Source organism: Podarcis bocagei, assembly GCF_964188305.1.
Source record: "Podarcis bocagei genome assembly, chromosome: 1".
NCBI classification, from domain to species: Eukaryota; Metazoa; Chordata; class Lepidosauria; order Squamata; family Lacertidae; genus Podarcis; species Podarcis bocagei.
In genome coordinates this window covers 6,757,448-6,782,559 of record NC_138125.1, presented here as the reverse complement: position 1 = coordinate 6,782,559, position 25,112 = coordinate 6,757,448, and the positions used below count along the sequence as shown (strand labels likewise).

The 25,112-nt window shown below is 48.9% G+C and overlaps 1 protein-coding gene across 2 annotated transcripts in view; it reads right to left on the bottom strand.

The window, feature by feature from the left end:
- The window catches only part of CCDC198 (coiled-coil domain containing 198), a 28,549-nt gene extending 9,267 nt beyond the window's left edge, over window positions 1–19,282 (bottom strand). The window contains exons 1-5 of one of the 2 annotated variants that reach the window (XM_081194139.1): window positions 18,531–19,194; window positions 11,705–11,787; window positions 3,536–3,622; window positions 2,188–2,277; window positions 617–1,056 (exon numbers count right to left, since the gene is read on the bottom strand). In XM_081194139.1, the coding sequence (XP_081050265.1) occupies window positions 790–1,056; window positions 2,188–2,277; window positions 3,536–3,622; window positions 11,705–11,787; window positions 18,531–18,756 (753 nt within the window). In that variant the 5' untranslated portion in view covers window positions 18,757–19,194 and the 3' untranslated portion in view covers window positions 617–789. Of the gene's footprint in view, window positions 1–616; window positions 1,057–2,187; window positions 2,278–3,535; window positions 3,623–11,704; window positions 11,788–18,530 lie in introns of those variants that run through there. The other variant, XM_081194138.1, reaches the window with a different exon arrangement.
- Between the last annotated feature and the right edge of the window lie 5,830 nt (window positions 19,283–25,112).

Genomic DNA, 25,112 nt, shown 5'->3' with positions numbered 1-25,112 from the left:
AAAGGAGAAAAAAGATAGGAGGAAAGTCACCATTTACTACTTCTTTTAGTCAATGTCCATTTCCACCTTCAGCTCAGTAAAATAAGCAGATCTTATAGCACGAAAAAGTTTAAGCTTCCCACAGTCCCGTTTCAAACGCTTCCGTTTTTAAAAGCTTTGCTTTGATCTTGTCAGCAATGTCGGAAGACGGACTTCCCTTTTCTCGTCTCCCGCTTTCAGCCAAATTTACCAAATTTCTTCTGCCAAATTTTAAACCCCTTTACTCACGGGTATGTTGCTTGCAGTTTAGCGTTGATTTTAGGAAGAAGGATCAGCGCTCATCTGTAACAGCCGCGCGGCTTCGCTTCCGCGGAAAGAGCGATGAACTCACAGCACCGCTACCCCTCCTTCACTCCGGGTCTCCTTACGGGGTCCCTTCTGTGTTTTCGGAGCAGCTTCTGGTGCCCGCCGAGTCCCACGGCCACGGGCTCCCTCTACCCGTGGTTTATCTTGATGGGTCGTCGCTATGCCGCAGCGAACGACCCTTTTCCGCGGAGCCCCTCTTCAGAGCTCGAAGAGGACCGCCATTACAGTTTCGCGCCGCCCCCGGAAGTCCGCTCACTCTAACTAAAGGGTGGCTCAGTGTTTGAACTGCAAGCATTATTGCAGTTTTGAAAAGAAAATAGGCTTCCTTCTTCAGAAAGAATAAGAATAATTATTATCATTTTGATTTTGTTCCCTTCGCCCTAAGGTCTCGGGGCAAGTCGCAACGAACACAGGTCACAATTAAAAACAGATTGCAATGCTGTTTTAACCCACGTGTGTGCATTTAATTGGTAGATTATTTGACTTTGGGTGGAATTCAAAGTAGCGCTGCACTGGCACAAAGATTTCTGCTTGCCTGGTGAAACGGTCACACCTCTCCTTCCCCCTGTGTGCTATTCTGGGTGTTCTCAACTTCCTGGAGCCAATTTTTTGGGGGTGCAGTGCGGGGAGGAGAGAGGAGATAGCTTTATTACACTCGCACACGTTGTTGCATTGGCTGCCGCTAGCACAACTATGTAGCTGGATCTGGCCCTAAGGATGCAATCCTATGGAGGTTACCTGGGCGTAAATCCCACCAAACCCACTTCTGATTTGGACCTGTATAAAAGGTAAAGGGACCCCTGACCATTGGGTCCAGTCGTGCCCGACTCTGGGGTTGTGGCGCTCATCTCGCTTTATTGGCCGAGGGAGCCGGCATACAGCTTCCGGGTCATGTGGCCAGCATGACTAAGCCACTTCTGGCAAACCAGAGCAGCGCACGGAAACGCCGGTTACCTTCCCGCCGGAGCGGTACCTATTTATCTACTCGCACTTTGACGTGCTTTTGAACTGCTAGGTTGGCAGGAGCAGGGACCGAGCAACGGGAGCTCACCCCGTCGCAGGGATTTGAACCGCCAACCTTCCGATCGGCAAGCCCTAGGCTCAGTGGTTTAGATCACAGTGCCACCCGCATCCCATCAGGAACATAAAGGTAAATGTAAAGGGACCCCTGACCATTAGGTCCAGTTACGGACGACTCTGTGGTTGCGGCACTCATCTCGCTTTACTGGCCGAGGGAGCCGGCGTACAGCTTCTGGGTCATGTGGCCAGCATGACTAAGCCACTTCTGGCGAACCAGAGCAGCGCACGGAAACTGCATTTACCTTCCCGCCGGAGTGGTACCTATTTATCTACTTGCATTTTAGCGTGCTTTCAAACTGCTAGGTTGGCAGGAGCAGGGACCGAGCAACGGGAGCTCACCCTGTCATGAGGATTCGAACCACCGACCTTCTGATCAGCAAGTCCTAGGCTCTGTGGTTTAACCCACAGCACCACCCGCATCCCTCCTATGGAGGTTACCTGGGAGTAAATCCCACCAAATCCACTTCTGATTTGGACCTGTATACAGTCGCGCTATAAAAAAAACCTTAAATCGGTCAAATAAAACGATTCAATTTAAATCTGTTTAATTGAATTTACTTCTCTACAATTAATGGAATTGATAAACAACTGAATGTCGTAAGCCTACGGTTATGGCAGTGAATCCATTCAGAAAGATACCATCTCTTATCACAGTCCCTCCTGCAGTGGTGTTCTCTAATGCACAAAATGGAAGTTCCATCATTTTACTTAATTATCCACGTTTCCCTCTTGAATCCACCAAGGGCATCCCATGGCCATTACCTCTTTCCTTTGTTCCAGCATCTTCATCTTCAGTAGATACTGCCGTCTTCCAGCGGGGTGCAGAACAGTCTCCCCTCCTTTATCTTGCTCCTTCCAAGGGAAAAGGAGGGGGAGGAGACCCATATTTCGCAAAACAAACTCATGATTCCATCACGATCCTATCCATCACTCGTTGGGCAAGGTGAACAAGGGTATTTGTAGCTGACGCAAAAAACACGCTCGACTGGTGTTCTATTCTTATGCTCTCTAAAATCAAAGATTCTTAGGCGGTGATATAAGGATGATGGATCACTCTGTTTCTGGTCTGTTGCAGGTTTGCATGTGTACATTCATAAATCTGATCCATCTGGTTTCTGCATTAATCTGTGGGTTTTTATCTTTCTTTTTGTTAAAAAAAGCCCACAAGGAAATTCTTATTTAAATTCATACTTACATATGTATTTACTTAAACCCATGCATGTAATCTCCAAATACATTCATTCCTAAATGTGTTTTATCCTAAAATGCACACCTTTTAAATGTATTTGGGGGTGAGAAATGTATTGCAAAATTCAGAGAAATGTAAAAACCGAAGAATCGTTATGTTCCAGTCTGGGCCAGGAGGTGCAAACGAGACCAATTTGCTTTAAAATGCAAAAAATTCTCCATTCATCCCTAGTGTGAGTATAAGCATAGTTCTTCCTGGGAATGGGCAAGCAATGGGCATAGGAATTGGTTTGCTGAAGCAAAACCTGGTCCAACTAGTGAGTATTTGCAACCATGGGACATAGGAAGCAGATTCCCACGCTAAAGTTCTACATATTATGTCTCTGGAGGAAGTATGTGTTGACGATGATTAAACTGAAAAAGATTGAAGCATTAGCCTAAATTAGGATAGTTTAATCCCCTCCCTAAGAAGACGGAACGGAAATCAAACAGCCCTATTGGATGGGAAGACCATTCTCTGTCTCAAACTTGGGTCTCCAGCTGTTTTTGGACTACAATCGCCATCATCCCTGACCACTGGTCCTGCTACCTGGGGATGATGGGAGCTGTGCTCCAAAAACAGCTGGAAACCCAAGTTTGGGAAACCCTGGTCTATCTGGAAAAGGGAACATCTAGCCTTCCAGGTGTTGCTGGACTCCCAGCACCCCTGGCCAACATGGCCAATGGGCAGGGATGATGGGAATTCTTACCCAAGCAGAGCAGTGCATGGGTTTGATACGGTTCTTCCATGGCCAGAATGTTAACCGCACCTCCTTAAAAACTGCTAACTGCAGCATGCGGTTGGACACTAAGATTACCCTGTACTTACGGCATAAACGTTTCCTTCCTTCCTTCCTTCCTTCCTTCACGAACTTCTACCAACCTTTGCTCTGTATGCTGCTCCTCCACACGGCAGGCTTAAGAACTTGTTTGCAGGGATGTCCTTTGCAAGAATGAAAGGCTCCAACTTCTGCAAAGCCAAGAAGAGAGAGTTGGACTGTTCAAAACTGTTTCGCTTTGAGATATTTGAGGGGTTTTGTTTTGTTTTGTTTTGTTTGCAACCAATCAGTATACAAATGAAATAGCGGCTGCTGAGGCTACATAACACTGGTCTTGAAAGAAGAAGAGGAGTTTGGATTATGATATCCCGCTTTATCACTACCCTAAGGAGTCTCAAAGGGGCTCACATTCTCCTTTCCCTTCCTCCCCCACAACAAACACTCTGTGAGGTGAGTGGGGCTGAGAGACTTCAGAGAAGTGTGACTGGCCCAAGGTCACCCAGCAGCTGCATGTGGAGGAGCGAGGAAGCGAACCCGGTTCACCAGATTACGAGACTATCGCTCTTAATCACTACACCGCAGTGGCTCCCTTACTAGGAGCCATGCTAATCTTCTCTGTATCGTTCCAATTTTAGTATATGTACTGCTGAAGCATTGGCTCCCAGTACGGTTCCAAGCACAATTCAAAGTGCTGGTGTTGACCTTTAAAGCCCTAAACGGCCTCAGCCCAGTATACCTGAAGAAGTGTCTCCACCCCCATTGTCCTGCCCTGACACTGAGGTCCAGCTGTGAGGGCCTTCTGGTGGTTCCCTCACTGCGAGAAGCAAAGCTACAGGGAACTAGGCAGAGGGCCTTCTCGGTGGTGGCACCCGCCCTGTGGAACGCCCTCCCATCAGATGTCAAGGAAATAAACAACTATCTGACGTTTAGAAGACATCTGAAGGCAGCCCTGTTTAGGGAAGTTTTTAATGACTGATGTTTTCATGTATTTCATGTATTTTTAATCTTTTGTTGGAAGCCACCCAGAGTGGCTGGGGAAACCCAGCCAGATGGGTGGGGTATGTATGTATGTATGTATGTATGTATGTATGTATGTATGTATAATAAACAGGACAACTAGAACTCCCTTCTTTATCAGTGTTGTTTTGTGCATTGGTTCTGTATATTGAAGGGAAGCAGGACCCTGTCAGCTGTCACTGTCTCCCAAACTTTGCAAATTTTACTCTCAGATGCCTCTTCAGAAAAGCATCTGTGTCATCCGCCCAGCCCTGAAATGACTCTGAGGTGGCCAGGGGACGGGACCCAGAATGGAGGGTGGTGAGAGGCGGCAAGACCTTTCTGGAGCCCTTCTGAGCTCCTGAGACCTCGGGCCCTGCCAGAGCAGGTATCTTTCAGGAGAGGAGTGCTTTTCAATATTTGTATACAGTGTTGAAAGGAAACAGCTAATCAGTGGGATCGGAAGAGAGATAAGGGATGCTAGCAGAGGCAGGGAGGGGGGAGGTAAAAGCCCGTTGATCCTCAGGATTTTTACATTGGGTCACCCCAAAGTCATCCAAATTCACCTTCAGATCACATAGCATGGCCACAACCTGCACCAAAAAAATCACGCAGCCAGTGTTATGTGGGGCCGCAATGGCACAAAAACGCGGTTACAAAGCACAGATCTACATGGATTCTCAGGACTTTTGCATTTGTTGTTGTTGTTTAGTTGTGTCCAACTCTTCGTGACCCCATGGGCCAGAGCACGCCAGGCACTCCTGTCTTCCACTGCCTCCCGCAGTTTGGTCAGACTTATGCTGGTAGCTTTGAGAACACTGACCAACCATCTCGTCCTCTGTCATCCCCTTCTCCTTGTGCCCTCCATCTTTCCCAGCATCAGGGTCTTTTCCAGGGAGTCTTCTCTTCTCATGAGGTGGCCAAAGTATTGGAGCCTCAGCTTCAGGATCTGTCCTTCCAGTGAGCCCTCAGGGCTGATTTCCTTAAGAATGGAGAGGTTTGATCTTCTTGCAGTCCGTGGGACTCTCAAGAGTCTCCTCCAGCACCAGAATTCAAAAGCATCCATTCTTCAGCGATCAGCCTTCTTTATGGTCCAGCTCTCACTTCCATACATCACTACTGGGAAAACCATGGCTTTAACTACCGTATTTTTCGCTCTATAGGACGCACTTTTTCCCCTTCAAAAATGAAGGGGAAATGTGTGTGCGTCCTATGGAGCGAAGACGCCATAGCCCCGTGACCCTCTCCCGGCTGGAGAGGTGACACGCGGCTATGGCAGGAGCCTCTTTAGCCGCGCGCCACCTCTCCAGCCGGGAGAGCGTGCGCGGGCCTAAAGAAGCCATAGAAGCTTTCTGCTGCTCCCCGACCTGCTCTTTGGGGCTGGTGGTGGGCTCCCCCCCGCCAGCCCCAAAGAGCAGGTCGAAAGGAACCTGAAGCCTGGAGAGCGAGAGGGGTCGGTGCGCACTGACCCCTCTCGCTCTCCAGGCTTCCAAGGTAGCCGCCTGAAGGCGACTGAATGCACCTTAAACGGCACCTTGTTTTAGAGGGGGAAAACAAGAGGGGGGAAATTCTCCCCCTCTCTGTGCAGCGCCTCCTTCCGCTTCGCTGAAGGGGCGCTGGGCAGAGAGGGGGAGAATTTTTTTTTCTTGTTCTCCCCCCTCTAAAACAAGGTGCGTCCTATTGTCTGGTGCGTCCTATGGTGCGAAAAGTATGGTATACGGACCTTTGTTGGCAAGGTGATGTCTCTGCTAAATTCACCGTCAAATCACATGTCTGTGGCCACAGCGTGAACCACAAAAATCATACATCCACTGTTTCGTTCAGAATATATTTTTTTTCTTGTTTTCCTCCTGTAAAAATTACGTGCGTCTTATGGTCAGGTGCATCTTATTGAGTGAAAAATACTGTACCTTGCAAGCCCATGGAGGTTTAGGATCAGAGTTTTCCTTCCCAGTTGGACCAGCACCATCTGTTCCTCTGCAGAAACTGCCTTCTGAGTGTGGACACAAGGTGGCAGCACCTAACACTGCAAAGCTAACTCCTCTTCAAACCATTTTGCCCAGGAACCCAGGGAGGAAAATCTGCCAGCTGCTCAGTTGAGCTGGAACGCTCTTCACAAATCATAACTTTTCCGTACACATAAGAACATAGGAAGCTGCACTGCACTGACTGGCAGTGGCACTCCAGGGTTCCTGGCAAGGATCTCTCTCAGCCCTACCTGGAGATGGCAGGAATTGAACCCAGCACCTCCTGCATGCAAAGGTTTTCTGCCGCTCAGCTGCAACCCTTCTTTTTAGGCATACTCAAAAACATAAAAGGGCTAGACCAGAGGTTGGCAAGGCTTACCGGGCAGGGGCTGGATCACTCCCGCAAAAATCCTCCGTGGGCCGGGCCGGTGCAGCGCGACACCGGAAATTAGTCCGGGAATCCCCGTGGCACTGGAAATCGCTTCTGCGCATGCCCAGACACCGAAAACTGCACCTGTGCAGAAGTGATTTCCGAAGCTGTAAATGTGATCAGTTACAATAAAGAGTGAACCCAGAGGCCTTTCTTCTTGGAATTACAGGTTTAGAATTGCCCAAGAAAAATGTTAAATTATTTTTGTATGCCACAACGGCGGCCCGAATATTACTTGCTAAAAATTGGAAAACACAAGAACTACCAACAGTGGAAGATTGGCAGATGAAGATGATGGACTTTTTGGAGCTAGCTGACCTGACTGGAAGAATCCATGACCAGAAAGAAGAGGAGTTTCAAGAGGACTGGAGGAAATTCAAGGACTATTTGAATATTGTAATATAAAAAATTAGAAATTACTTGAAAGAAACAAATCGGCCTAGGATTAAATTAAGTCATAATTAAATAAATGGGGATTTAGAATGTTAAGAAAAGTGAGTAAGATGGACTATAATTGGAAATTGTTTTAGTTTAATAATGATATTGGAAAGCTGTTACTTTTAATTACAAGGAAACTCAGAAGGGAGGGATTTGAGGAAGTGAACCAAGATGGTTAAAAGGTTGGATTTGTGAAGAATTAAGTTTGTTGTTATTGTTTATCTGTTTATTCTTCCCCCTTCCCCCCCTTTCTTCTCCCCCCCCCCCTGTTTTTGTATATCATCTTGCTTTGTGGTTTGTGTTATCACGGTGGAAAATTTAATAAAATTTATTATAAAAAAAAGAGTGAACCCTCTGCAGGGAGGAGCCCTGGACAATCCCACACTCATTTCCTTTGTAACTTTCCCAGCTGAAAAAAAACAAAACCCTACTTTGGTTTTGCTTTGGCCAATTGGTTTGTATCGCTAGGGTCTCAAACATTTATCCCTGCGCTTTTAATGTTCTTTGTGGCAGCCGTCCAGAGTGACTGGCCAACCCAGTCAGATGGGTGGCATTTAAAATGGACGGTGCTGGTGATGATATAACTTTCTAGCTGCTTGATCCGTGTGTGTGAATAAGAAGGGCTTCGATTCTGCTCCAGACTGCACCAGAGATCCTCACACACAGCTGTGGGGAATCTGCGTGGGATTCAGGGCCAGAAGTCCTCCTGAGAACCCCTTTTGCAGTCTTCTTTCAGCCTTCTCACCGCCAAGACTTTCAAAGCCCGAGGAAGTAGGCCGAGCGAAAGGAATCAGCAAGCCAGCTAAAAGCATCTGGTGGGATCTCACATGAAAAGGGACGGCGCTGCCTGGAAGAAAAGGCAAAGGAGCGAAAGAGAGGCAGCCCTTCAAAGGGATCTTGTCAAGTCAAAGAACGGTAACGGGGATCTCTCCAGGGAGAAGATTCCCACAGGCTTCCGCATCATTCGATTTGGCTTTGAGGGACGTTTGCTGGGATGCGGGCCTGTGAATTTCAATCTCAACTGCGCAACGGCCGTTTTAAGGGACCGATGGTGCAATTATTGCCTTCGGGGGACCTGTCATCACGAAAGCTTCCCGTTAGCTGCTGCGCTAACCATGTCACCAAATTAACTTCGGCGCGAGTGCTAAACTGGATAGCATGCCAGGGAACTTGAAAGCATGAGAGTCACATTTCCTTCTAGGCTTTGAAAGAGGATTCGGCAAATTCATTGAGGAGAAGCCCATCGGCGGCTTCTAATTAATAGACGTATACAGCCATGGTTTTCCCAGTAGTGATGTATGGAAGTGAGAGCTGGACCATAAAGAAGGCTGATCGCCAAAGAATGGATGCTTTTGAATTATGGTGCTGGAGGAGACTCTTGAGAGTCCCATGGACGGCAAGAAGATCAAACCGATCCATTCTGAAAGAAATCAGCCCTGAGTGCTCACTGGAAGGACAGATCCTGAAGCTGAGGCTCCAATACTTTGGCCACCTCATGAGAAAAGAAGACTCCCTGGAAAAGACCCTGATGTTGGGAAAGATGGAGGGCCCAAGGAGAAGGGGACGACAGAGGACGAGATGGTGGGACAGTGTTCTGGAAGCTACGGACATGAGTTTGACTAAATTGTGGGAGGCAGTGGAAGACAGGAGTGCCTGGCGTGCTCTGGTCCATGGGGTCACAAAGAGTCGGACACCACTAAACCACTAAACAACAACAAAAATATTGCACAAGTTATGTAAATTCGCCACAGCAGGAAGTGAGATGAATTGAGTGGGGTTTGGCGGGAGGTGAACTGCAGCAGAACGGAAATGGCGGTGCGCTTGACAGATACAGGGTAGAAAGGAGAATGATGCCTTCTAACATCCCGAGCCGAGAGCCTTGGGCCACGTTCTGCCAGTTCCACCCCTCCTCACTAGTCATGGACTAGCTGGATGCTGAGGAGTGGGGGGGGGGACCTGCTGGGGAACCCCCAAGGGAAGAAGGCTCAGAGCCTGGGGAGTGGCGATGGGACAACAATGGGTGGTCAGAGGGAGAAGACGGAGGAGACTGGGAGGAAGAGGTGTCAGCAGCTGAAGGGGTAACAGGACTTAGTGAGCAGGATGAGTCCATGGCAGAGAGCAGTCCAGACTCAGAGGCAGGTGTCAGGGGCTGGACTGAGGAGGAACGGTGGGGACTGCCCCGATTTTTCTGAACCTTCCCCAGAACAGGAGAACATTATAGATTTAGAACAGTGGTTTGCAGAAGGGCATAGTTCAGAGGTTGCAGAGGACAGAAGCTGGGAAATATTGGAAGAGGAACAGCAAGAAGAATAAGAAGCACCAGGGGAGAGACAGCTGACAGACATCATCATCATCACCATCATAATTTATTACTTATACCCCGCCCATTTGGCTGGATTTCCCCAGCCACTCTGGGCGGCTCCCAATATTATTAAAAACACAATAAAACATCAAACATTAAAAACTTCCCTAAACAGGGCTGCCTTCAGATGTCTTCTAAAATCAGATAGTTGTTTATTTCCTTGACATCTGATGGGAGGGCGTTCCACAGGGCGGGAGCCACTACCAAGAAGGCCCTCTGCCTGGTTCCCTGTAATTTTGCTTCTCACAGTGAAGGAACCGCCAGAAGGCCCTCGGAGCTGGACCTCAGCGTCCAGGCTAAACAATTGGGGTGGAGACGCTCCTTCAGGTATACTCCGTGTCCTTGAAAAACATTCCTGACCCCCTCGCCCAAGTCCAGACATGTATTGAAGGTAGCAGAACAGAGAGCTCAGAGGCAGAAAGCTCAGATTAGCTGATGTAGGAGTGACGTAGAATAGGGAAGACGTAGGAGGCTTGGACTTTACTTAGAGCAATGGCATTATTAGGGAAGGGTGCATTCCCCTGCCGCTCTCTGTGAATCATTGAATAAATTACTTGGTAAGAACTTTTATCGTCTCTCTGCTTCTTGGCTGCCACAGTGGGAGGGATATGATTCCCTGAAGCCTGACAGCAGGAGAAGAGAGGGGCCAGGAGACAGAGATGAGGCAGGCTGCTGAAGAAGTCAGGGGGTCTCTCTCTCCTGCTGTGACCAGCTCCCTTCCCCACTGGTCTCCCAGGACCAGAAGAGGTATGAAGAGGGCAGGGCAGAGACAGATGCCTCAACCAAGTCTTAGATTGCTTGGGAAGGACCCAGGAGACGAAGAGACTTAGATGATGATGATGATGATTTATTACTTATACCCCACCCACCTCGCTGGGTTTCCCCAGCCACTCTGGGTGGCTTCCAACAAAGGTTAAAAATACATTAAAACATCAGTCATTAAAAACTTCCCTAAACAGGGCTGCCTACAGATTTCTTCTAAAAGTCAGATAGTTGTTTACAGTGGACGCTCGTGTTGCGAACGTGATCCGTGCGGGATGCATGTTCGCAACCCACAGCGTTCGCAACCTGCGTCTGTGCACACGCGGGTTGCAATTCGGTGCTTCTGTGCATGCGCAAAGCGCAATTTAGCCCTTCTGCACATGCGCGGCCACTGAAACCCGGAAGTAACCTGTTCCAGTACTTCTGGGTTTTGGCGGTCCGCAACCCGAAAAAATGCAACCTGAAGCGTCTGTAACCCGAGGTATAACTGTATTTCCTTGACATTTGATGGGAGGGCGTTCCACAGGGCGGGTGCCACTACTGAGAAGGCCCTCTGTCTGGTTCCCTATCACTTGGCTTCTCGCAGGGAGGGAACCGCCGGAAGGCCCTCAGAGCTGGACCTCAGTGTCCGGGCTGAACGATGGGGGTGGAGACTCTCCTTCAGGTATACTGTGGGAAGGCCCCACAACTGCCAACGTGTCCAGAGGAGAGCAACCAAAATGGTCAAAGGCCTGGAAATGATGCCTTATGAGGAACGGCTAAGGGAGCTGGGCATGTTTAGCCTGGAGAAGAGCAGGTTAAGGGGTGATATGATAGCCATGTTCAAATATATAAAAGGATGTCACATAGAGGAGGGAGAAAGGTTGTTTTCTGCTGCTCCAGAGAAGCGGACACGGAGCAATGGATCCAAACTATAAGAAAGAAGATTCCACCTAAACATTAGGAAGAACTTCCTGACAGTAAGAGCTGTTCGACAGTGGGATTTGCTGCCAAGGAGTGTGGTGGAGTCTCCTTCTATGGAGGTCTTTAAGCAGAGGCTTGACAACCATATGTCAGGAGTGCTCTGATGGTGTTTCCTGCTTGGCAGGGGGTTGGACTCGATGGCCCTTGTGGTCTCTTCCAACTCTATGATTCTATGATTCTATGATTCTATGAGGCAAGATCTACCGGGATGAGTTGCTGTGCTTCGTAGGCCTGGCCTCCCGAGCTGTTTGTTTCTTTGAATAAAGAGTTAATGTCACAGGCGCCGTGTGAGTTATTGCTGACCTGTTCCTGGCACTTGCCCCTGACGTCACTGGCCTGCTCTGCCCCCTCTTACCTGGGGTCTTCGGGGAGGGTGCTGTTTGATGATGCTTTGTCCTCCCGCTTCCATCTTCAGGTCTAGCGGAACGGACCTCGGCACTGAGAAAGAGGGAGGAAAGAGGAGCATCTTTGTCACGGGAGTTTCTGCGAAAGGCTTTTGAATAAATAAATAATAATATTTTTAACATTTTTTCCCCCCTGAAGTGAGGGATGAGGAACCCAACCTACTCAATACCCTCCAACATTTCACTGCAGAAGCTAAAGGAATCGGGGGGGGGGCTGCCCATCCTGTGTTTGCATCAACATATAATTTTTACATCAATTTTTAAAATAATAATAATAATTTATTATTTATACCCCGCCCATTTGGCTGGGTCTCCCCAGCCACCCTGGGCAGCTTCCAACAAAGTATTAAAATACAGTGGTCTGTTAAACATTAAAAGCTTCCCTAAACAGGGCTGCCTTCAGATGTCTTCGGAAAGTCAGATAGTTGTTCTTCTCTTTGACATCTGGTGGGAGGGCGTTCCAGAGGGTGGGTGCCACTACCGAGAAGGCCCTCTGCCTGGTTCCCTGTGACTTGGCTTCTCGCAGTGAGGGAACCGCCAGAAGGCCCTTGGCGCTGGACCTCAGTGTCCAGGCAGAACGATGGAGGTGGAGGCGCTCCTTCAGATATACTGGACCGAAGCAGTTTAAGGGCTTTAAAGGTCAGCACCAACACTTTGAATTGTGCTCAGAAACCTACTGGGAGCCAATGTAGGTCTTTCAAGACCGGTGTTATGTGGTCTCGGCGGCCACCCACAGTCACCAGTCTAGCTGCCGCATTCTGGATTAGTTGTAGTTTCCAGGTCACCTTCAAAGGTAGCCCCACGTAGAGCGCATTGCAGTAATCCAAGTGGGAGAAAACCAGAGCATGCACCACTCTGGCGAGGCAGTCCACAGGCAGATAGGGTCTCAGCCTGCGTACCAGATGGAGCTGAAAAACAGCTGCCCTGGACACAGAATTGACCTGCACCTCCATGGACAGCTGTGAGTCCAAAATGACTCCCAGGCTGCACACCTGGTCCTTCAGGGTCACAGTTACCCCATTCAGGACCAGGGAATCCTCCACACCCGCCGTCCCCCTGTCCCCCCAAAACAGTACTTCTGTCTTGTCAGGATTCAACCTCAATCTGTTAGCTGCCATCCAACCTCCAACCGCCTCCAGGCACTCACACAGGACCTTCACCGCCTTCACTGGTTCTGATTTGAAAGAGAGGTAGAGCTGGGTATCATCCGCATATTGATGGACACCCAACCCAAACCTCCTGATGATCTCTCCCAGCGGCTGCATGTAGATGTTGAAAAGCATGGGGGAGGGGACATGGGAGGCTGTGTCTCCTGCACTGCAGGGGGGTGGACTAGATGACCCCTGGGTCCCTTCCGTCTCTACAGTTCTATGATTCACCACCACCATCGTCCTGACCCTCTTGGCAGTTTGTCTTTGCTTTTATAAATTGGCTTGGTTTTTGTTTTTTTGCTTCATTTTATGCCACCTGCAGGATCTTCGCACGACTTAATAAGGACGGCGTCTAATTTGCAAATTATTCGTAATGCCCAGAAATTAGAACTTGGAGAGGCAGAGTGCTTTCTGGGGAAACTGGCAACCCCAAACAGTCAATTAGCTCTAGAAGATGCAGATCCCCTTTTGTGCGGAACACAGCTCTCTTTCTCTCACACAGATCCATTTCACTTTCCTTTTTCTTTTTAACTGAGGGGATGGAGGAAAAGCACAGGAGAGGCCCCCCCAGTAGCTTCACAGATTTGCTACTCTGGCATAATAAGCTAGTTAAAACGGCTGTGCAAAAAAGAAAGGAGGAAACAACATTTTCATAATACCCGACAGAATCTGCTTTCTTATACCTTTCTGCCAGGTGTTTTTATGTGAGCGCACTTGCTGTCATAAAGCGCTCTGGGTCGTTTGCCAAATGCCCAGGACTCATTTGTATTCACCGCCACGTCTTCTGGGGGGGGGGGTAACATTCACTTTCACGTGCGCAAGGCAGCCTCTACCATGAGATCATCTGGGGGGGTCGGGAAGAGAGACATCCATGATGCTCCACGCAAGATTATTATTTCTCAAAGAAAGGCTCGTGTCCTTGTTTTCGGTGACATGAATTCCTGGAAACAAACCTTTTCATGGAAATGCAAAAGATCAGGCCCGTCTTACCCATAGAGGCTAGTGGCGCGGTGCGCCAAGTTCTGGAGGGCGCCAGGCGAGAGTCCGGAGAACACTGAACGGGGCGCCAGAAGGCTAAAAGGGAAAAAAAACCGAGCCGATGCTTGCCGGGAGCAGTGCACACACCCCCGTTCGCTCAGCGCAGGCCTGCTCGCTCGGTGTGCTGCCTGCCGTGGCCCCTGCGGCACGAAGCGGACAGCTAAGCCGGGAGGCACCACGTCCAGCTTCCGCCTCTTCCCCACCGGGGGAGCCACCCTCCAGCTGCTGTCCACCTCCTCCAGCCCTTAAAAAAGTTCAAAAACTCTGGGAAAGGGGGGGGGGCCGCTGGAGGGATCTTTGCACCACGGCACCAGATGCGCTTAAGACGCCCCTGCATAAGATCATACCAGAAGCCTGCGAGGTTACTGGCGGTGATTTAACCCTCTGCCTTGGGGAGATCCCCAGAACTCTACATTTCTGTCTGGTGAGCACCATCTCCGTAGAGTAAATGGAGCTATGTGGGACGTAGAATTACAATGCCACATGAGCGAAATGATCAAACACCCAGCAATAAGGGACCATGGGAGAGGTTTCTCTCCAGCTAACTATCTGTCAGGTCTTCAGGTACCCAAACACAGACGGTCTTTTACCCTCGCCAGATTCAACGTTCTCCCTTCTTCAGGGCAGATTTGAGGGTAAACCATACACAGCACGGGTCTGCCCTTGTGGCTCGTTGGAAGTTGAAACTGCTCCACACGTACTATTACGTTGCCGTTTTTATGAGGATATATGTTTGGCTTTTATTACACCTGTTTTGCAAAAGTCCAGGAAAGAATCGGAACTCCATAGTTTAAAACTACTGCTAGAGGACAAGAAACCCAAGACTACATTAAATGTAGCTAAATTCTGTGTGTCTGCAATCAATCGCAGGAAGCAAGTGGTATCCCATAATGACCAAACCCCTAAATGTTAACTACAGGGAGCACGCTAATAATTAATTTTAATTTTTATATTTAAATCCTTGTTATATTCATATTGTCCTTTGTATTTCTGATATTTTTTTATGATCTGAGATATTGTGTGTGTTGCGGCTGGTCTGTGACCGTATTAATAAATTCATTCATTCAATACCAGAAGCCTGTCAAATCTACAATCCTCATTCCAAGGCTCATCTGGGAGTAATAATAATATTAATAATTTATTATTAATACCCCACCCATCTGTCTGGGCTTCCCCAGCCACTCTGAGAGCCAGCGTGCTGTAGTGGTTAAGAGCGGTGGACTCATAATCTGGGGAACCGGGTTCGCATCTCTGCTCCTCCACATGCAGCTGCTGGGTGACTTTGGGCCAGTCACACTTCTCTGAAGTCTCTCAGCCCTACTCACCTCTCAGAGTGTTTGTTGTGGGGAAGGAAGGGAAAAGAGAATGTTAGCCGCTTTGAGACTCCTTCAGGTAGTGATAAAGCAGGATATCAAATCCAAACTCTTCTTCTTCTTCTTCTCTGGACGGCTTCCAACCAAATATTAAAATACAGTACAGTGGTGCCCCGCAAGACGAATGCCTCGCAAGACGGAAAACTCGCTAGACGAAAGGGTTTTCCGTTTTGGAGGTGCTTCGCAAAACGAATTTCCTATGGACTTGGTCCGCAAGACGAAAATGTCTTGCGAGTTCCTGCTGGTTTTTTCCCTCCCTCCCCCCTTTTTCCCAAGCCCCTAAGCCGCTTATCAGCTGATCCTAAGCCGCTAAGCCGCTTAACAGCTGATCCACTAAGCCGCTTATCAGCTGATCCGCTAAGACGATAATCCGCTTAACAGCTGATCCGCTAATCCACTTAACAGCTGATCCGCTAATCCGCTTAACAGCTGATCCGCTAAGCCCGCTAATCCGCTAATAGCGCTAATCCGCTAATGGGCTTGCTTCGCAAGACAAAAAAACCGCAAGACGAAGAGACTCGCGGAACGGATTCTTTTCGTCTTGCGAGGCACCACTGTAATGCATCAAACCTTAAAAGCTTCCCTAAACAGGGCTGCCTCCAGATGTCTTCTAAAAGTTTGGTAGTTGTTGTTCTCTTTGACATCTGGTGGGAGAGCATTTCACAGATTGCTCTGTCCCAAATCTTTTGCAGGCACAAACACTATTGAAAGGGGGGGTGTATAACCGCCCTGATACCACCATGAGTACAAGTCATGAGCCCCCCCCCCAGCTCTGAGATCTCTGGGAAAGGCCCCTCTCTTGGTCTCATCACCCTCACAGGGATATTTGGTGGGGATGCAGGAGAGGGCCTTCTCGGTGGCTGCCCCCAGAATTTGTACTGGCTCACTCCTTGCTGTCCTCCTGCTGGCAGGTGGAGACTGTTCCATTCCAACAGGTTTTTAGGGACTGATTATTACTAAAAAGAATTCAAAAATTCAAAAAACCTAACAACCTAGTAATGAACTAAAAAATTCATCTGGCTAGGCTAGTCTTAAACAACAACAATGTTATTAGCAGGCACCAAGAAGAGTACACGACAGGTACCTTTGTGATGTCGATAGTTGGAGGATTCAGGACAGAGAAAAGAAAGTACCTCTTCATGTAGTGAACCTGTGGAACTCATTGCCACAGGAGGCAGTGATGGCCACAAACTTGGATGGCTTTGAAAGAGGATTAGGCAAATAATTCATGGAGAGGGCTATCGGTGGCAATGTTTCTGAATATCAGCTGCTGGGAACCGCAGAAGGGGAGAGGGGTCTGGTGCTCAAATCCTGCTTGCAGGTTTCCCATTTAAGCATCTCGCCGGTGGCTGTGAGAACAGGATGCTGGACTAGATGGGCTATTGGCCTGATCCAGCCTCAGGTCTCTATTCTGGTGTTCTCATGTGCACACCTGCGGTATTCAGAAAACCCTGCCCCATATCTGTTGAATAGGTGATATAATATCTCCCATGAAGAGGATGTACCTGCCAGGATCACCTGTATTTTAACACGTCTGGCTTTTAGAAAATCATTCTAATTTCAATTTTAAACCATTTAATGATTACCCTTTACAGTGATACCTCGGGTTAAATGTGCTTCAGGTTGAGTGTTTTCAGGATATGCTCCACGGCGACCCGGAAGTAACAGAGCACATTACTTCCGGGTTTCGCCGCTTGCGCATGCGCATATTCTCAAAATGATGTCACGCGCATGCGCAGAAGTGGCGAATTGCGGCATGCGCAGACACAGGTTGCGTTCGCTTCAGGATGCAAATGGGGCTCCAGAACGGATCCCGTTCGCATCCAGAGGTACCACTGTATATGTTTTTGGCTTTTTGTGCTTTATCTGTGTTGTTTTAATTTGCATAACCCGCCTTGAGTCCAGGTCTGGGGAAAGGAATAAATAACAACTATCAACATCAGGACTTCTTTTCAGCCAGAACTCAGTTCTGGCACCTCCCAGGTGGGAGCTATTGCCATGCTAAGATGGAGGTGTTCATGGTGAGTTCTGGTGCCTCTTTTTCTAGAAAAAATATCCCAGACCCTCCAAGTGTCCCTATTTTCCAGGGACATCCCTGATTTAGAGAAGCTGCCCCGATTTCTGATTTGATCCCGGAATGCCCCCTTTTTCTTAAAGGTAAAGGTACCCCTGCCCGAACGGGCCAGTCTTGACAGACTCTGGGGTTTGTGCGCCCATCTCACTCTGTAGGCCGTGGGCCAGCGCTGTCCGGAGACACTTCCGGGTCACGTGGCCAGCGTGACAAAGCTGCATCTGGCGAGCCAGCGCAGCACACGGAACGCTGTTTACCTTCCCGCTGGTAAGCGGTACCTATTTATCTACTTGCACCCGGGGGTGCTTTCGAACTGCTAGGTTGGCAGGCGCTGGGACCGAGCAGCGGGAGCGCACCCCGCCGCGGGGATTCGAACCGCCGACCTTTCGATCGGCAAGCCCTAGGCGCTGAGGCTTTTACCCACAGCGCCACCCGCGTCCCCCCCTTTTTCTTAGGTTGCCACTATTTTCATTGGAGAAATGTTGGAGGGGATGGAGTTATGCTACCCCAGAGCCATCTGAAGGCAATCCTCAATAGAGAAAGTTTTTTTAAAAATGCTTAATGTTTTCTTGTGTTTTATATATATATATGTTGGAAGCTGCCCAGACTGGCTGGGGCAACCCAGTCAGATGTGTGGGATATATAAACAGTAAAATTATCATTATGGAATGGGATGTCCCTATTCTCATTGGAGAAATATTGGAGGGTATGCTTTTGAATTATGGTGCTGGAGGAGACTCTTGAGAGTCCCATGGACTGCAAGAAGATCAAACATATAGATCCTGAAGGAAATCAGCCCTGAGTGCTCACTGGAAGGACAGATCCTGAAGCTGAGACTCCAATACCTTGGCCACCTCATGAGAAAAGAAGACTCCCTGGAAAAGACCCTGATGCTGGGAAAGATGGAGGGCACAAGGAGAAGGGGACGACAGAGGACGAGATGGTTGGACAGTGTTCTCGAAGGTACCAGCATGAGTTTGACTGCGGGAGGCAGTGGAAGACAGGAGTGCCTGGCGTGCTCTGGTCCATGGGGTCATGACTAAACAACAACAACGTATGATATCACTGATCATCATCAGGAAGGCACAATAAAAATGACACCTCTATCCATTTCATTACACCCTAAAAAGGAACGAGGAATTACCTGTGGGATATGCCCCTTGTCCCATTTCTCTCAGAGGCGGAAGGTGCCTGTCTGATGCTGGATTCCTATCCACCCAAGAGGCAAATGCGTTTCGACTTGTCTCCCTCTGAGGGCTCTGGAACGTGTAGACGGCCACCCTTCCTGGGACCTGCGGCCAGTCCTCTTTCATGGGCATGGGGGCTACTTTAGTCACCTTCCGACGGGCCTTTGAGGAATTCGAGCCCATCTTTCCAGACAGCGGTGAGTCGCTCTGGAAAAGAAGTAACAGCCAAGGGCCCCAACTCCCCAAACTGCCCTACATTCCATTCCCCAAGTCCATAAGCGTGGAGTCGTCAAAATGGGGGCAAGATCCAAGAGGACGAAACCCGCAGACTGAGAATTCCTCCGTGCAGTGGGGTGACATTTCCAGGTTTCAAGCTGAAGACGGGTTCAAAACACAGAGGTCAATGTCCACCAGGAAGGGTGAAGCCCAAGAACGGAAAAAATGGACAGGTTTTCAGAGCCACTCGTTCGACCGGCCACCTTTTGAGATGAAACTGGATTTCTAACGCAACCTGCCGATGGTCTCCCAGTGGAATTTTCCCCTCAGGACATGCCCTGACTCACAGGAGAGCCAAAAGTGCACCCATTCCCATGGCAACTCCCTCACAGACTCTTCCCATCTCCACACTTTGGTAAGTCCAGTTAAACATTGACCTGGTCTGGGAACTTCCTGTTATGAAAGAATGAGCCGTCTCACGGGGACTGAACATTAAGCCAGCCTGGAGCATTCCAGTGGATTGAGCAGACGAGACCAAGAATGAGTCCAATGATCAAGAAGGCGGTTTCTGCACATACTTTAGAGGGAAGTGAGGGGCAGGTTTCCTGCTTATTGTTCCTGTTTATTGTTTCCTGCTTGGCAGGGGGTTGGACTCGATGGCCCTTGTGGTCTATTCCAACTCTATGATTCTATGATTCTATTCTATGATTCTACGTGAGGCTTGTCCACCTGGGAAGGGAGACCATCCAGGAGAAGGAAGACTCTGATCCTAAACCTCTGCTACCTTGTGGGATATCTGTGCTGGGCCCAGGGGTTAACCTGAGCCACACGGTCCAGGTCCGGTCCCGAATCCAAGGATTCTGTGAGGAGTCCAACAGGGCCAAGGCAGGAAACCGGGCTAGGTCAGGCAGGTTCCAGCAAGCAGCAATGTTGCTCCCGCAACCTGGGGCGGGGTCCGGCAGCCTTTTATCTCTGACGGGGTAACGGCCGGTCCTGATCCCCCGGTTACTCACCTCCCTGTCTCACCCGAAGGTGAGCACTCCTCCTGCGAGTACTCAGGTCTCTCCTTCTCTCAGACCTGAGTCTCTGCAGCTAGGGAGATGTTGGTTGGGTTACTAGACCCAGAGGCCGCCTCAGCCTCTCCTGAACCAACTGGTAGTGGAGCAGCTTCACGTGATTGCCCAGCTGAAGGCAACAAGGTAATCCCCGCATCTGGAGCCAGGGCAGGCTCAGGTCCCTGACTCGGCCCAGTTGGTGCTTGTTGCAGGGGAACCTGTGCAGACTGGGACTCTTCAGGATCAGGCCCCAGACTTGGTTCACATGCCACCTGAGGCAAAGGATCCAGTGCAGTCTGAGAGTCCTCCGGCTCCGGCTCTGAGCCCGAGTCGCAGGCCATCACAATATCTTTGGGAGAAGAAAAATCTAAGGAGTAAACCCTACACAAATCCAGAGTGGAGTCCCTAAGACAGTTTTGTGGGGTGTAAAAATCACAGAGCAGTCAAGTACAACATCCCTAGAATGGACATAAAAGGGGATGTCTGGACCAGCCAGTCGGAACTTCCTGTTTCTCCTAGGCTGGGACAGACTTCCTCTGCATGTGACTAGAGGTGGGCGTGGCCTCACCTGCCCAGGTAACAAAAGAGCAGGACTGTTCAGCCATCTCTCTCTCTCTCTCTCTGACCACATTCGTCGAAGAAGCAACATCTGCTTAGCCTAAGATGCTCTCCTTATGGGACAGTTTCCAGGTATATATTACTTTTCTAACTTAAGTCTGCCTTCTGGGATCCAATTGTGAACAGAATGTGAGTGAGTAAACTCTTTTTATACTTTTATAGAAGACTGTGTTTTGTCTATCTTTTTATGAGGGACTAAATGGGGAATTACCAAAAGGAAAACGTATTTTAGAGGCTTTAGCGAGCCTGAGCAAACGCATCGGCTGTGCAAGTTTAAAAAGGGGGATGTTACTCTGCTAAATTGTAGAACTTGTTAACACAAGTTGGAAAGGATATAATCAAACAATATATCCTCTCCTGCATCCCTGAACATTCCCACAAGTTTGATGATGCCTTGTACGCCTCCTTCCAGCAACTCCTGCAGCCGAGTTGGGGCCAAACATATTGCTTTCCTTTCCTTTGGACCTCATCAATGTGGTTTTGTCATCTGGGCAACCCTGGACCCCCAGACACGCTGCCCGGGATTGTGCCCCAAGGAGGTCACTTCCTTGCTGCTCATGCAGCGGTTTGACTTTACCCTTGGAGGCACACTCCATTGTCACTCGAGACAGACAACAACCAACGACAACAATGGAGGCAGAACATTGCCACCACGGATAGTCAACCATGAATATGTCTAATCGTCTTTTAAAACGGGAAAAGACAATTAGACATCAAAGAGAGACTAGACATCAAAAGAGCTGGCAATAATAATGATGATGATGATGATGATGATGATGATGATGATGATGATGATGATTTATTTCTACCCCGCCCATCTGGCTGGGCTTCCCCAGCCACTCTGGGCAGCTTCCAAAAAAATATTAAAATACTGTAATACATCAAACATTAAAAGCTTCCCTAAACAGGGCTGCCTCCAGATGTCTTCTAAAAGTCTGGTAGTTGTTGTTCTCTTTGACATCTGGTGGGAGGGTGTTCCACAGGGAGGGCGCCACTACAGAGAAGGCCCTCTGCCTGGTTCCCTGGTAACCTGGCTTCTCGCTGTGAGGGAACCGCCAGAAGGCCCTCGGCGCTGGACCTCAGTGTCTGGGCTGAACGATGGGGGTGGAGACGCTCCTTCAGGTATACTGGACCGAGGCCGCAAGCTGTTGCCAGTCAGTGCAGACAATATTGAGCTGGATAGATAGCCTGTTCTGCTAGAAGGCAGCTTCCTCTGCAGATCCCTGCCTCTAACATCCCACAACATTTGCTCTGCAGCGCATCCACCCACCCCACTCCCCACATAAGCGATTGTTAGGCTAGGGCACCCCGCAAGCTGGGGAACGATCGTTTCAGCGGTGCTGCTGCATAATACAGTAATGAAATTCATGACTCCGAGCCACATTCCCCAGCGCAGGTTACTCACCCACACGAAAACGCTCTTCATGCTCCACCAGCTTAATGTCTATACCGCAAAGCGTTTGCTCTGCAGTTGCGGGTGGTTTTCCTTACCAGCTGGGTGGGAAATGCATTTTGCCAGGGAGAGGGGAAAACAACAGGGGAAGGAGACGTTGAAGAGCTGGCAATGGGGAAGAAAAGTCATGTTCAGATACTGTTTTGCCATGGAATAGCATTGCAACCGAGACCCCTGAACCTGAAAGTCAGTTTGCAGATAAATTACCAGGAACTTGCCATTTGTTTTACGCATTGTGCGCTAGTTACTAGACGTCCTTGCGCACTTGTTATGCATTTTGCAAGGAAATAACCCCCCAACACACACTTGCAGTGTAGCTGCAAAGGAGGTATTCTCCTCCTCCCCCCCCCCCCAGCGAGTTGGGAAATTGCTGAATATTGACACTGACAATCCAGTTTGGTGCATCCTTAATTAGAATTAAGTCCTGCTGAGTTTGATGGGGTTTACTTCCGTGTGTGCATAAGAACGCACACTCAGAAACCTGGGCCAACAGGCAGTGTGTGTAGCCCTCAGGGTCTGCATGCATAAAACCCGTCTTTTAAATTCTGGAATCCTGCAATTCAGCTTTTGGGCAAGGAAGAAAGAAGGGGAGGGGGGGGGAGATTTATTCCAACACGTTTCTCCCTTTCCCGGACAGCAGACTGGCCACCAGATTGCAGCATTTAAAGGGTGATGAATGTGTAGCCTAGCTTACTGTGTCAATGTGAGGAGTTAGGAACACAGAACTGCAGACTTGGAAGGGGTCTCTAAGGGTCAACTAGTCCAACCCCTTGAAATGCAGTAGTCAAAGCTAAACAATCCCTGTCAGATGTTCCCCCAACCTTTATTTCAAAGCAGTGTAAAACAACTTACAGTATTTTTTGCACCATAACACTCACTTTTTTCCTCCTAGAAAGTAAGGGGAAACGTCTGTGCGTGTTATGGAGCGAATGCCTACGGATGGCGGGGGGATCTGCTGCAGTCGTGAGCAGAGGATCCATGGTTCCCCTTCCTTCCCTCCTCCGCGGCTCGCTTTGAAACAGCAAAGCGGGAGAAGAGCCACTGAGTGTGGGGGAGGAGAGGGACAGAGAGCCCGCTTGCTTTAAAGGAGCAAAGCGGGAGAGGAGAGGAGCCGCTTACACGAGTCACCCCAAATTCACCAGCAGATCACATAGCATGTCCATGGCTACAGCTTGCACCCAAAAAATCACGCACCCACTGTTGCCTGGGGCCGCAGTGGTGCAAAAACGTGGTTACAAAGCATGGATCCTCAGGATTTTTGCATTGGGCTACCCCAAACTCACCGTCAGATCACATGTCTGTGGCCACAGCATGAACCACAAAAATCATACATCCACTGTTTCGTTTAGAATATTTTTTTTTCTTGTTTTCCTCCTCTAAAAACTATGTGCGTGTTATGGTCGGGTGCGTGTTATAGAGCGAAAAATACGGGTAAAGGTGGGTGTTAAAAATATGCCCAAGCAATTTTGCAGCCAGCCCTTGCTGATTTTGGGTGGCAGTGGGGGGGCAACCAGATACAGTGGTACCTTGGTTCTCAAACGCCTTGGTACTCAAACAACTTGGAACCCAAACACTGCCAATCCGGAAGTAAGTGTTCCGGCTTGTGAACTCTTTTCGGAAGCCGAACGTGCTCCGTTTTGAGTATTGCGGTTCCGATTTGAGTGCCACGCTTCCGATTTGAGTGTTAACACTGAGGTCTGTCTGTTTTTGCTATTTATTTTGCGCTTTTGTTTTTGCAGCTCTTTTTTGTTTTGTTTTTGTGACTGCGTGGAACCCAGTTCAGCTACTGATTGATTGTGTGACTGTAGTACATTGTTTATTGCTTTCCTTTTATGGATCATTGGTCTCGTTAATTAATAAAATTCATGTTAAATTGCTGTTTTAGGGATTGTTTTTAAAATTCTAGAAAGGATTAATCCATTTTCTATGGGAAAGCACGCCTTGGTTTTGGAACAGACTTCCGGAATGGATTAAGTTTGAGAACCAAGGTACCACTGTATCTAGAAACTTGAGCTCAGGGAAGAGTTGGGGTCAAGTCCCTTTTTAGCTTTAAGAATTCAGAGTAGCCCTGAACGAGTCGCTGTTTCTGAGATCAGTCAACCTCACAGGACTGTTCAGGGGATAAAAAACGGGGTGCCGTGGGAATAATCCATTTCACCAGCAGTAGGTATCACCATTGCTAGGATCGGGGGCAGGACTTATCTCTCTCTGTGTGTCCCCCCCCCCCAATTTTTTTTATTCAAGTTGGTGCCTCTGGTGCCTGATGCTTGCTTGGACTGAGGAAGGAGAGACAAAAGTGACTCAGTGTCATGAATGACCCAGCTCCCAGTGAAGGTTTGCAACCAGCTGAAGAAGGCAGCCAGGAACAGAGTGGGTTAACTGCCAGGCAGGATAAGCATTGGCTAGTGCTAACTCCCCCGCCCCTTGCAATGCCAATTGATAAGGGAATGGCTGAGAGCAGGCCAGAACCCAGCCAACGCTCTCAAGGAGTGCAAACTGGCACGAACAGAGAAGGAAGCAGTTTGTCAGAACGGGAAGAGATTGGAGCAGAGCCATTCCCTCCTAAGAGTAGGCTAAGGGGAGGGCTGTTGGACCGGAAACAAAGCAAGAGGCGCAAAGTGAGAAAGTTCAATACCTTCTGTTGAGGATATTTCACCCCTCCCATTGCAAGAATCTGCTGACAATGTTTCAGAAAGGAGGGGGCGGATTTTGCTCATTGCGTCTTCCGCTCCAGTCTGTGGGAGTCTGAGTGTTATCTGTATATAGATAAGGTGACTGCTCAAGCAGCTGTAACACTCATGCAGTCCAGCGTCTCCGATTAGTCTTTAGTTAGTTTATGCAGTAGCTGTAGAGAATAAAAGAAGTTATACTTCAGAGCTATCGTTCGTGTGGTTCATACTCTGCTGTGCTCGGCTGACTTTTGGAACTAAGTTTAGTGCTCACAGCTCTAAGTTGTGAGTCCACAGCACTTAGACCTGCTTCCCTGCAGTGGAAGGTCTCTGGGAGTGCTTTTCCAGCTCGCCTGGCCCAGTCGGGGCTGAAGAGGTTGAGCCCAGTCGTTGGCACTGGCTCAAAGGTGAAGCTGACATCTGTAACCGGAAGGAGTCTTCAGAAGGGTCATCATGACTGAGGATGCCAGGAGGCTGTATTACGAGCCATCCGGAGCGATCTGTTGTTTTGACAATAAATCCTCCTTT